The sequence below is a fragment of the Vespula vulgaris genome, chromosome 10, assembly GCF_905475345.1.
Source record: "Vespula vulgaris chromosome 10, iyVesVulg1.1, whole genome shotgun sequence".
NCBI classification, from domain to species: Eukaryota; Metazoa; Arthropoda; class Insecta; order Hymenoptera; family Vespidae; genus Vespula; species Vespula vulgaris.
The window spans coordinates 5518083-5532360 of NC_066595.1; the positions used below are offsets into that span (position 1 = coordinate 5518083).

Below are 14278 nucleotides of genomic sequence, written 5' to 3' on the forward strand. Positions count from 1 at the left end.
ATTAGTAAATCGTATATCATTTTCTTATATTGTCATAATTTATTAAGATTAAGGGAGGATAACTTACATCCGTTGTACTATAATACATTACTATTTACAACGTAAAGTCGGGCTTGCGTTCATTGCCTCCCTCGCTTCACACACACTCTCTCTCTCTCTCTCTCTCTCTCTCTCTCTCTTTTAAACACGCACACACAGATACGCGCATGTGCACGCATTCTATTCCTCTCTCGCTCACTCTCATTCCTATATCTTCTCTCCGTAGTGACAGTAGCGGACAGAGTTTACAAATATCTTACAACTATATCCGAAAAATGATTACTTCTCTAGACTGCAGGACAAAAGTTCTTTCGTATCTTCTTTTTTTTCTTTTCTTTTTTTTTTGTTTTCCCTTACATTGTCGCGCATACCGAACTATGAAAAATGTGGATTTAATTTTGCGCAACGACGATATACATACGTACTTATCTTCCGTGTATAGCATCAACAACTCAAATGTCATAAGTTATATCTTCGTCCTAAATCTGTTAAATAGTTAGCTGACAGCGACAATATCGTGATTCTTACTTTTCGTGGAATAATATTTTACACAATCGAAAAAATCATTAGCCTGAATATTTTCAGACGATGGCCTCGACGACCCATCATTATTATATATACATGATAATTTAATCTAATGCTTTATTTCAATTTTCTCCCAAAGTCGAGAAACGTCGAAAGGAATCTCTATCATCAGCGTTTTTTAGTTGGGTCCAATTAAGAGAAAGAAAAGACAAAAACTTTATAGCCATGCAGTCTTCTTTTTTTTTGTCTTTTTTTTTGTCATTTGTTTATGTGTTTTTTTTTTGCTTTTTATTTTCCCCCATTTATTCAAAATACCAAGTGACGTTCGTATTCGATGTATCTACGTGTAAAATATCTTGATTTTCTATGGACTCGTTAATTTAATAACGTCATACGCACTAACGATGTTATTTTCTAGTAATTTGACCAAATGCTTGACTTTGTTAATTGTTTCTCTTCTCTCTCTCTTTCTCTCTCTCTCTCTCTCTCTCTCTCTCTTTCTGATGATCTATAAGCGTTCTTATAACTTCGTTCTTTTCGTATTTTATAGAGACATCACAATCTTTATTCAACTACATCTAACTTCCGATAATCCGGGAATAAAGCGCTAATCCCACTAATTCTGTCAAATCTATTCTTATGTTACAACGTTCGGAAACAAACTGTACAGGTTTTATCTTTTCGAAATCTCTCGTTTAAGAGGTCGAGCGATAAAGAACGAACGTTCGATGATCGATCGTAAAACGAGGAGATATACAACGACAAAAACGCGTCGTTTGCTTCTGGTTAACATTTTCCAGAGAAGATGGATAAATTCAAAGAGTAAAGATTATTCTTCTTCTTTTTTTCATATAGAAAGATAAGGATGTTGCAAGACGCAAGGTTCTTGATTATTAATTTTTTTTCTCTATTTTTTTTCCTTTTTTTGTTAATTCATCACAATCTTAATACATCGCCGAACGTGTTTTCATAATAAATATGATCGACGTATAGAATGGACTGCTGTTCTATCGTTAAAATTGTGGAACTTTAAAAGACAAAGAGACACACTGACTATCTTTGTCTAGTATAATATAATTGGCCAATGAGTTCTTAGCGTTAACGGGTCAATGTTATTTGACGTATATTTCAAGCAGAAATTCTACAAATACGAGTTGTTCATTCTCGTTTGTCTAATGGGCTATTTTAAATAATAAATATATAAATAAACGATAATAGCATATATTTATCAGATTTTGATGCTTTGTTGAAAGATTTAGTAATAGAAAAAAAATTAAAAAAAAAAAAAAAGAAAAAAGAAAACGAATATTTACTTACGCTTTTTCATGATTATACACACACACATATATATATATATATATACATATATGGCCCTGAGATATGTTCTACTATATTTATATACTTCGACGGTATAATAATCGATTTAATATCGTTATATAATCTAAGAAATGAGCAACTCGTCGTCGTGGCCATATAAGAGAAGAAGAAGAAGAAGAAGGATATGAAGAGGACACGCGCAGTTAATTTTATATGTCGATCTTAAACATGTTTTCCTTAAAGAGAAAAAAAAAAATGTTCTCTACCACACAACACAGCGCTCTAATGGTTCTCTTTCGAGCAGTTCGTAAATTCGCGTTCGTAAATCGTATTGTAGGTATGTATTTCGAATCGAACTTTGTAAATCGTTTGAACGATTTGTAGGTACTTACTTGGAACGGCGACTACAATTACAAGGACTCGTTTTCTTATTATCGATAGAAACTTTGATTTTCGTTTTCTTATTCCTATTGATTATCGTACACACATATACGTATCGTTGGAAATTTCTACTTTCGTCGCTTTAATTTTCTTCTTTCTCGAAGAAAACCATCCATCCATCTATCAATATGCCGACTTAGTTGGCCTGAATAATATTAGCGACATAGTTTAAATCTATCGGGAGATATCCTACCGTGTATTTCCTTATCAACGCGTTCTCTAAACGCTTCTAATAGGTACGTTATATACGTGTATTTTTTTCACATATATTGGTTTTTTATTTTTTTCGTAATTATTTTTTTCCTCATTTTCCCTTTCCCATTTTATCCTTCCACTCATCCCTCCTCCCGTCTCCTCTTTTTTTTTCCCTTTACGAACGATAAGGAAAAATTATTCGTACGTAGCAGGAGGATGCGACGCTTCCAGTTACATATGTAAACGATGACGAGGAGCTAGCTCCGGATAGTTTTTCACAACAAATACACATAGCAATCGTGTTTCGTTTTGTTTTTGTCTCTAAAAAAAATAAAAAAAAAAAACAGCGCGGACCCAATTGGAAAGAATATACATTCGTACATACGTGTATACATACATACATACATACATACATACATACATACATACATACATACATACATACATACATACATACATACATACATACATACATAAAACATCATACGTAGGTTGGTCCTATCGTTCTTTCCCTTTCATTCCTCTCTGTATCCCAGCAACTCGTTGGACTAGGCACGATGCGAGGTGCGCAGTTTGAAAGGATAATTTGATAAAAAGTATGCGGCACCTCTCTCGTTTTCTCGCGTCATAAAGCGTATAGAAAAGTGGAAAAGTCGTATCTGGTTCTAGAGCGAATGTTGTTGTTGTTCGGTGGGTCGTGTTGTTTCGTCGATTTCAAGAGGATTCGAAGTAGTAATTATCGTCGTCGTCATCGTCGTCGTCGTTCTCGTTTGGGTAGTCGAGATGAGTATTTTGTTGTCCTGCTCGATGGCATCCATTTTGTTGTCGGAACCGTGCTCGGAAGCGATGTCCGAGCAGGCTGAGGACGATGGGACCATTTCGTCGAGAAAATCAAAGGAGGCCACTGCCTCGCGTTCCTTTTCGCCATACCTCACGAAAAAGTCCTCCCCGCGGTCGATTATGGACGGCCTCGAAGTTCCCCAAGTGGAAGGTCTTAGGACGCGTTGTGCCTGTGCCGCTGATGCTGAGAAACCAAGCGCAGCGGGTCAACATGCCTCAGACACTTCATTCTTCGGCTTTCTTTTCGCGTTCTTTCTCGCTCTCTCTCGCTCTCTCTCGCTCTCTCTCTCTCTCTCTCTCTCTCTCTCTCTCTCTCTCTCTCTCCCTCGCTCTCTTTCTCCCTTCCTATACCGGCTCTAGCGGACACAGAGTAGCTCGGCTTAGCACTCTTTTTCTTTTTTGTTTTCTTATTTTCTTAGTTTTTTTTTCGTTTTATTTTTTGTTCGTTTTGCATATTACCTCTCCTTCCCCCTCTCTTTTTAGTTTCTTTTTTTTTACTATTTTCCTTATCCTTTCCTCTCGCCCTTCTTCGCGCGTCCCTTTCATCTCCTTTTTTTTTTTTACTTGTTTTTAAACATTTTTTTTCGTTTCTTTTTTCTTTCTTTTTTTTTTTTTTCAATTACATCCCACGCTACGCTTACTAATTTCTCTTTTACGATTTCGTTTATAGAGTTTATTAACCTCGTTTACGTTTAGGACGACTCGACTCGCATCATTTTACAATACGTGCACTTATCACCTAAGGACATGACGATTAATCTAATTAAATTTATCCATCGTAAGAGAGAAATTATATCGCTTGTGATCCTTGACGCAATTCCAAAATGAAAAATGTCGCGATATATTTCGATACTTTTCAAAGTCGAATGATAGTTAATAATTATTAATCGACGGTGAACGAAACTACGAATTGTTTTTGATATATAACAAATCGATCGATGTATGGTACGTATAAATAACGATAGAAATGTTCTATTAAAATATACACATGTTATGCAAGATATTTATAGTTAGATATTAATGATTATAACAATTCATGTTTTTCTTTATTATCCTAATAAAAATTTTATATCAAATATCAAATTATTCCGGCAAATTTTTTTCTAAAGAATAAGTACGATTAATTAAGATTGGATTAGCATCGTTCGTTAATAATGAATATATGTATAATATTTATTATTACGTCTATGAAAATGTATGAACAAATGGATGTATGTATGAAAAATTTGGAAAGAAAATTTTGAAAAGAAGTTTAAGGAATTGCGTAAAGGTGATCACTTTCGCGTTGCGTCTTTCTCGTTACGCTCGTCTTCTGGTTAATAGTATGTTAGTAAGAGCCAATGAGAGGTAAACCATTTATAATCGTACAATTCCGTATAGTTCTGTATGCTGGATCGAACAAAAGTTGTCATGATGAAAATATTCCTTCCCGACTGGTAAGACGATTATAGAAATTGTTCGTCACTAAGCCGAACTACGTAGCTTTTCTTGTGACAATCAAAGCACACCGCGTAGGAGCTACCATCTGAACAGAAAATATGGAAAAAAAAGCTATGTACAGCGAGAGCTACTAGCGATTGTGTTAATTCGTGTATGCGTATCGTATACATATACGTATATAAGATCATTTGTAAAAGCTATTGTTTTATTTATGTTTTGCAAGTAAGATCAAACAGAGAAGACAAACGGATCGATGTTAACGTCCGTTTGTTGATCGATCATGAACAAATTTATCTTCACAAATTAAAACTTAGTTAAGAGATTTTAATAATTTCTTTAATAAATTACTAATAAGTAAATAAATCTATGAACGAATTATATTTATATCTGGACAATCGCGTTGGTTTCATTCTAAGGATATTAACTTCACTTTGTCATCATTTTCTTTTTTATCTATTTTTCTCTTCCTTTTCTTTTCTTTTATATTTTTATTTAAATTCTTGCGTTTTAGAAGAAAATAGCCAGGAAGAAGAGAAAAGATAGATAATAATGAAACACCTTAATTAACTCTTTGATAATCTTGTTAACATTTCATTCAAATTGAATGAAAAAATATCATCTCGATTACATCTTGCTTTTCGATAATGCGTATATGTATACGTACGTCTTTACAAAATTGTAAAAATTTTTGTAAGGACGTTTCTTGAGCGAGCATACGAAAGCATACGAAGCGTGAGCACGTTTCAGTTAAATCAAATGAAATTGATATTGCCACGTTCAGAACTTAAAGACATTTTTATAATATGTAGTGAAAAATAGAGTTGTGTTTAACGATTATCGATACTTGTTAAAAAATAATGATAAGACTTGATATTATCGATGTATCTACAATTAATAATAATATATCATAATTGATAAAACTTTATCGGTATGTTTTTTATCAAAATAATTTGTTAAACAAATTGAATATGTACAGATCTAATTAATCAAAGAAATGCATTGTTGAAAAGATTCAGATATTGGAATGTTCAAATAATAGAGATTTTATTGAACTAACGTTTTCATTATTTTCTTAACCCGTTTACAACTAATAATTAAAATTACATTTTTTTCTTTTTCTTTTTTCTCCATTAATATGATTTCTCTCTTGTGTGATTACACGAATTTTCACGACGAACTTTGATACTCTTGATGATAAATCCAAAAATAAATTCATAATGAACGAATGTCCGATCGTTTAATTCGATACAATATTCTCCGAAATCTTAGAAAGGTTAATCTCAGAAAGATTAAATATGTAAAAACTGTCAGATAATCTCCAAAAGATTAAATATGTTAACTGTTAAATATACCGATGCGATCATATTCACATTTTTTTAAGGCAAATACGAAACGAATCTTGAACATATTTTTACTTGTAATGTTCAAGATCTATGAAAAAGGATCAATGATTATTGCGTAATTTAAAAATCGCCTATTAAAAACAACAATTCCGTTTAAAAAGTCGAAGAATTTGCAAATAAAAAGATTCTATCGATTGGTTTATCGTTTGTATATAATAATCGATATTATCGTTAAGCACATCTCTAATAGAAAATCGCAGCCTTTCTGAAGATCAGTGTTAATAAGCATTGAAAGTGAGCACGGCTCGTTGATATGAGAAGATAAGAGATTTGAAGTTGCCATAAAAATCTTTATTACTTATTTATATTTGGTGAAGGTGCGATCGAACGAGATGAGCGGTAACGAGTAAGCGAAGTGAATTTGTTTCTTTACTTTTTTTTCTCTCTTTTTTTTTTTTTCATAAATACACGTGCTCGCGTTCGAGCGAGGGGAGGTGTTACGCGTTTGTTATACTTTACGACAGTGGTGCGTAAATTATTCATACTTGCAATTATTTTTTGTCAGGAGAGAAGCTTCCTTCTAATCCGATCATTTTATTCTTAATGAAATTTTGTAATCGAATACAGAATAAAAAACGAATTGTCCAAGGATCAATCTTCTTTTCCTTTTTTTCTTTTTCTTCAATAAAAAAATACAATTCAAGGATATGAAATCAACCTTCTTTCAGAATTTTTCAATTCTTTTTTTCTCTCTCGATGTAATCAGATAGGGAAGAAAAAAAGGAAGAAAAGAAAAACTTTTTATGCAACACTCGCAACATATCCGTGGATATTAGATAAGATAGACATTTAATCTGACTGAAACATGTTTTCCATTGATTATATTATCGATATCATTAATTAATTGCAATGTAAATAAAAGTAAAGAAATAGTTTTTGCGCACCACTGTTTTACGAGAGACGATATGCAAGAAAAAAAGTAGAAACGGAGAGACGCGTTAACCTTATGAAAAAAGTGTACCTTTCTTTTGTCGTCGGTACCGATGTAACCTGTGCAAATGTCGGTAATCCGGTGGTTCATCTCCGGAATCACTACCTGCGGAACCACTGCTCGAGGTCGCCGAAGAACTTTCGCTACTTGCCAACATCACGTCTAGAAGGTTTGCTCTGGCCTGAAGAGAAAGAAAATGCGTATGATTTATTGAATCAAGTCTAGAGGTAAGAGGAGTGTAAAGCGTAGTTCTAACAAAATCACCAAAACTTTCAAAAAGCAATCCAATTGTTCGTTTTACAACTTTAGAAAAATCTTTATATTGCTAAAAAAGAAAAATTTTTCTTTTAGCCGTTTTAAAAGAAAAATATTAGCCAAGCTCTATTTGAGAGAGCTATATTTGGGAAAGAGTACAAACAATTAAAAATTAAAAATTCGAGATACAATAATGAATAATAGTAAAAATATTAATTTATCGTATATCAAATTTGTCTAGGTGTAACAAATATTGCAGATATAATAATTTTTTTTTCTTTTCATTCATAAAAACTTATAACGTGTAAAAACGAAGAATTGTCTTTCGTGATATTTATTTAATGTATCAGAAAGAAGAGAGATCGAGATCGGTATACCTTAGGATCTGTGAAGTCGATATCACGTTCAACGTGAACCCAACCAGTTGGGCAGCAGCAAGCAAGATCCAATTTTTCGAGCGCAACCTGAGGATCTTGATTGACCGAACTATCTTCGCCTTTTCTAATCATTCGATTTAATTCGTCGATAACGTCCTTCGACGTTGCTCGCTCGTGGAAGCTCAAAGATCTGTCCCTACCTTCGACCAATAGAGGTGCTCTCGCGGGGCTAACCTGACGAAACGAAAAGAAAGTTTCAGGAGAATGAACATAGAATTAGAAATAAATCTTTCACGTTCACTAACCACTGACCTACATGTTCTTCACGATAAATAAATTTATTCCCCTTACACTGTTTCCCTAAAAAAATATCATGTTTGCATATAACAATATGCATACGAATATTAACAAGAAAGTGATATTTTCGATAAAAATACATTTCGTTAAGGATCACTCGCACGTACGATTGAATTAAATAATTTATTCGAAATTCAATTTGGAAGTCGATACTTAAGTGCAAAGAATTGATGTATATGTATATAGGGTGAATCTATCTTAATAAATTCACGCGAATATTTTTGCAATTATTTGTAAAATTTTTGTCTACAAAATTGTTCGATATAACGAATAATATTAAAGATATTCGGGTACATAAATCAAAATGGATCACTCTCTGTACGATAGTGAACGTGTTAAACGTGTATGGAAGTTTTCTTGAACTCACAACCGTGCTAGGGGTCGAAGAAGTAGCCGCTTCCTCGTCTTCTTCGGGAACAGCACCTAATTCGGTGGGTGCTACAGTTGTATAACCTACAGCACCTACTAAAGTGCTAGACCCTACAACACCAAGCATTCTATCTTCGGTTGGCAAAGGAGGTACTGCTATTTGTTCGAGCGGATCGTCCTCGTTGTTCACTTCAAGTATATTTTCCGAATTAGCACTTTCTTGCGACGATGGAGATCTTTCTGTACCAATGGAAGAACCTTCGACGGCACATTCGCTTCTATTTCCAGGATTTTCTGAAAATATATTCAAACGTAATCCTTCGCATTTGAAAAGTTTATTAATTCCAAAGCTTAAAGTTACTTAATAGTACGACGTTTATTGTTCAATTAATTAAATAATTTATTAATACAGATTCTTAATGTTAAGATCAAACTGAGACAATTTGAAAATAATATTATATATATATATATATATATATATATATATATATATATATTTGAGAATCACATTTCTTTTTTTCTTTTCTATAAAGAAAAAAAAAGAAAGATGTTCTTTCATATGACAAAGATAAAAAAATAAATTACTTAAATTACTTACAAATATACGGATTCTTAAAGCTAAGACGAAACTTAGACGAATTTAAAAATAATATAGTATATTTCAGGAGGATCTTTTTCTTGTCGTAGAAAAAAAGGTTTACGATAATGACAAAGACAAAAATAAAATAACTTATAAATTATTTACATATAAAAATTCTTAAAACTAGGACGTAAATGAGATAAGTTGAATATGATAACGCATCTTAGAATTGTTTTTATCTTCTTTAAAGCATAAAAAATTAGTTTTCGATGTAACAAATAACACTAGAATACACATACACATTAGAAAATAAAAATACGGATTTGAAGATGTTTTACAAACTTTTCAGATCACGTTGATTCAATAATTACCTTCAATCGAATGGGTCGGCCCAGGGATATCGTTTTGTTCCGAAGAATTATTCGGTAATTCTGCCAAATACATTTGTTGCTCAGCTATGAAGGATAGGACACTTTGTAGGGCTTGTTCCCTGTCAGTTGGTGGTTTACCACTTCTCGAGGAAGTACTCGCGAGACTTTTGGTACTTTCGAATTTGACCAATCTGTAAAAGTCCCTGGTGAAATCGGTGCCGATCGAGGGTGAGTCAGGATCGTCGCTACAACCGGAGAGAGCCGCCGATGATCTTTTACTCGAATTTTCTAAAACTCCTTCCTCGCTACTCCATGAAGCACCAGGGCTCGAAGCATACGGCCAAGGTCCGGCAGTCCTCGTATCCATCAACAGAGCGACCTATCATAGATGGTTAGATTTTTTAATGCTTTGTGTTTCTTTCATAAAATTATACAGGCTGAGTCGTGGAATTGAAAAGGATTGTTTAGATATCGTTGATCAGTGGTAACAAGGATAATTTTAATTATATTGTAAGGACAACGAAGATGCATTTAGAAAGTGCAATTGGATTATTTTATTTATTTATTTATTTATTTATTTTTTTAATGGAACCATATATATTTCTATCCTTTCATGTTCATATACTTTTCAAAGCTTGTCAATAAAATTTTACAATGATTCACGACGTTTGCTTCAATAAAGTATATCGTTTATTAAGAGACTTTAAATATCTCTTGGAATGTTTTTTTTTCCAAGAATTGAGAATATTCAGTAGACTCGGTTAATACGAATAATGTAATTTCGAAGAAAAGAAAAATTGCACTTTTTTTTTATTTGTGTCCATTTTAGTTACCCATAATAAATTAGAATTATTATAGTATTGAAGTTTTATCTTCGATGACAAAAAAAGACACAAACCGTTTCAATTCCGTGACTAACCCTGTAAAGCGAAATCAAGAAATTGTACCAATTCACCCCCTGCTCTATCGGCGAGGTAGCTGGCACCATTCCATAGACATTCGTTCGCATCCTCTTCGAGTTCCAAAGGATTGTGTTCTTTGATGGCAGGGAGTGCAGGCATAGCGGTACAAGCATTCGATTCTTTCCACGCTGTAGATTCTGTTTGAACGAGGTCCTCCGTCGACAACGAAAAACTCCAGTCTTCCAATTCCGCCCTATCGTATTCCAACTCGAGTAAATCTCGATGCTGTTGAGCGCTTCTGCTATCGTCCAATCTGAACAATAATAATATATATAAGTGAATTTTTTAATTAAATGTATATAAATATTTTATTTTCTATGATTATTGTCGGTAAAATCAATGGAATAAAAGAAGGACGAAAGGAAATTTAATAACGTTCACTACCATACGTATTTTTCATAAAAAAAATTAATCGTCAATGTTAAATGTTATTTTATATTTCCGACTTATTCGCTTCATGTAAAAATCATTCTTTTCTTTTCCTTTTTTTATTATTATTATTATTTTTTTCTTTCATGCTTCTATCATCAATTAGGAAACATTTTCTATAGTCATTTATAGATTAAAATATAAGTGAGGAATTCGTCAATCAATCAATCAATCAATCAATCAATCAAAAGTTCATAAATTTTTGATTAATAAATATATATAATTCTGCTTGTAACGAGATTATTTGATTTATTTATGAAATTTATTAATTCAATAAGTAAATGTCCGAGATAAAGTTAAAATCGAATTATTTGATATTCCAATAGAGATGCTCGTGGCAGCAAACGTATAAAGGGTTAAGGGGGAGTTCGATGGACGAACCTGAGCCATTGCTGTACGTACTCGGCATCCCAGCCCTCTTCTTCGACGAGAAGAAGGGAGGAGGATCCCATGGGGCTCGGTAATTTGTACGGCGTGAAATTGCTCGTTGCTGTGAGTTTCAAGCAAAGATGACTGTCCGAGAAGCTGCGCATCACGTGCTGATAGGGTAGAAGGTCTTTGCTCGGTGGATAACTATGCCGTGGGTTAATTCCTAGCGTTAAATTGAGAGGTAGGAAGAGGACATCTGGATCACCAGCATCAAGTGCGATTAAACGTGCATCCGGAGAAACGTCGCCTTCAGTCTCATCGGTTGCCTCTTTGAGGTCTTCTAATCCACGTGATGAAGGTTCTTGACGAGCACCTTCGCCTTGAACATCGCTCGACATCGTCGAATAACCTTCATCCCTGTTACCACTTTCAGGACTCTCGCTACCTTCCTCTTCCGTGGCACCTGCCGTACCATTTGACGCTGTTCCCGAACCTGTTGAAGGTTTCTGACCTGAAATAACAAAGAACGATGATATCGTTGCGGGTTACAAGGACTAGACTTAACTCTACTAACTTTGTAAAATGAATAATATATCCTACATCGTTGTTTTTGTTTTCCTTTTTTATCGATAAGAAATTTATACAAAAGTGTTTTAAGGATTTTCTTCGTAATTCTACTTTTTAAAAAGTTAATCCATTCGATTGTGGTATTCAAATATTTTTTAGTTTCGAAGTCATGTTAGAATCATTGAATTCGTTCTGACGTGATGAATTGATATTATTCTATTGAAAGGAAAAATCAAGATAATTATGAATGAAATATAATTTTCATTAATAATAATGGAAAATGTTGTAATATAAATACAAGTTTAAATATAATACCTAGAGTGGGTCTGTTTCGTCGACATTTTGTCGCAGCCGCCATTACGGGTATTTGTAGATTAAGGGAACGTGGTCTGGAAAGAGGAACCCAGGATGGATCCAGGCTAAGAGCAGCTACTAAAGCGGCCGGTCCAGCTTCGAGTATATTTTGAATCAGTTCAGTAGGACTTCCGGGACTCGCTGCTTGAGCCAGAAGACCCGAGAGAGCTCGATTTTGAGCTTCGAGTTCTCGTATGCGCCTTTGTAGCGCACCGATCTCTTCCCTGAAACCCTGAAAGAAATTGCACAGATATCAGTACATTGGACTCGGTAGAAGACATTACATTCGTCGTCTTTAAAACTTCAACGAGTTGTTTTTTTAAAGATAAAAAATATTTTCGAGACCAATCAAATTGCAGTAATTCTGTCAATCGCATTATTTGTAATTTTGGTATTTACACTTAGTGCAATATTTATAAACAACTGTGTTGTAACAATTACGTAGCGTCTATCCTTACGATATTAAAATACATCGAATTTCTTTGGAATTGGCCGAGAAAGACTATACCCTTACGATGAGAAACATTTTTTTTCTTTTAAAGATCCTTCATACATATATTTATAAAAACAAATCTTCGATATTTACAATTAATACGTGGAGATTTGTCGTTATCAAAATTTTTATATCGAAAAATCAGGAAACATAAAGTACTCTAATCATGCTGAAGAAAGGCCTTTGATAAACAGAGGCGAGCACAAAGGAAGAAGGGAAATGAAATAGGGGAGTAAGAATGAAAAAGTATGGCTTTCGATGAACCTTTTGAGATAGAAGGGCGCGGACCACCTGGTTGGCGACGTCGTCGAGACACCGCTCGTACTGGCGACGCTGAGCGTCGGCGTCACGTGCCAGGGCTGCGTGTTCACTTTCCAAGGTCGCCAAACGTGCTACCAATGCAGCATGCACCTCCCCAGCGCACGCAGCCTCCAAGCCACGCAATTGACCGCGCATCGACTCGTTCTCCAATTGTAACTTTGAGATCTGAACCTGGTACTGATGAACCCGTGCCTAAACAACAATGAAAGACAATGATCAAAAATTAAAAAATCGATTTTCTTTTTCTCGATCTTCTTCTTTATCCCTTTCTCAAGTACTGATATTACGTTTATCGCAATTAGCTCGAAGAGTTAATAAAGCGTCAACGCGTTATTAGCAGAAAGGCGGTTAACGTTAAATTAGAGCTTAGGAGCTGCCAGGGACAGGAACGCTAATAGAGGGTGCGTGTGTCTGATTTATAACGGTCGTACCAAGCGGTGGTTCTCTCGCCCCCACTGTTAATGTCTGCTCCCTCTATTCCCTCCCTCCCTCCAATTCCCCTCCTCGATCCCATCCCTCTAGCCCTTTTCTCGGTATTCTTTCGAGAGCGAAGGGTGGCAACGATTTTCTGTCATCTTCGACGAGAGAAAATAGAACGATTTTATTCACTTTTTTGGGACGTTAATGCTGATACCGTTGAATTTCATTGACTTTGCTGCGTTGACTATATACATTTGTTCTACGTATATATATATATGTATATGTATATATGTAGATATATATAGGGTTAACAGATAAACGTTTTGGAATTTTGTGATCGAGCGTAGATCGATAATAAACGATATTCCGTAGGGCAGCGATGTGAACCCATTGGATCAAAGTACGACTCTTTTAGAGGGAAACCGTCCGTGAACGAGATAGCATACTACATCGTAAAGTATAAAGGGATGCTAGCAAACGTCGTATTTACTGTTCCCCTCTTTATCGAGCCGTAGCCGTAGCAACTTTTCTTTTTTGATGAGACTCTGACTTGATATCACCGATTGATATAGTTTAAAGTTATACGAATATATTTTTACTGATATATATATATATATATATATATATATATACGCTTTGTTTTCATTGTCCATTCTTAGTTAACGTGTCAGTAATTTTTTTTCCTTAGAATGAAGCTATCACGTGAATCGTAAAGTACAAAGCAATAATTTTTTTTGCTTGGAATATTTCAGTAGGAGTAAAGCAACGTTTCTTGATTTATAAAGGGTCCCAAGCTAATATCGAATCGCGTTAAATTTTTAATGGACCGTGAAATGATACCTGCTACATTAACTCAATACGAGGAATGTGATTAATATTGTAAGAGATTTTCACAAAGTTCTCGTAGTTATTGTGTGTTTCCG

The 14278-nt window shown here is 34.3% G+C and overlaps 1 protein-coding gene across 8 annotated transcripts in view; it reads right to left on the reverse strand.

The window, feature by feature from the left end:
- Positions 1–16: 16 nt before the first annotated feature.
- The window catches only part of LOC127066756 (uncharacterized), a 146415-nt gene continuing 132153 nt past the window's right edge, over positions 17–14278 (reverse strand). For 6 of the 8 annotated variants that reach the window (XM_051000854.1, XM_051000849.1, XM_051000851.1 and 3 more), the window contains 9 exons: positions 12879–13127; positions 12083–12353; positions 11213–11711; positions 10388–10655; positions 9441–9819; positions 8488–8783; positions 7764–7997; positions 7162–7312; positions 17–3541 (listed from right to left, as the gene is read on the reverse strand). In XM_051000854.1, the coding sequence (XP_050856811.1) occupies positions 3183–3541; positions 7162–7312; positions 7764–7997; positions 8488–8783; positions 9441–9819; positions 10388–10655; positions 11213–11711; positions 12083–12353; positions 12879–13127 (2706 nt within the window). In that variant the 3' untranslated portion in view covers positions 17–3182. Of the gene's footprint in view, positions 3542–4698; positions 4883–7161; positions 7313–7763; positions 7998–8487; positions 8784–9440; positions 9820–10387; positions 10656–11212; positions 11712–12082; positions 12354–12878; positions 13128–14278 lie in introns of those variants that run through there. The other 2 variants (XM_051000853.1, XM_051000855.1) reach the window with 2 other exon arrangements.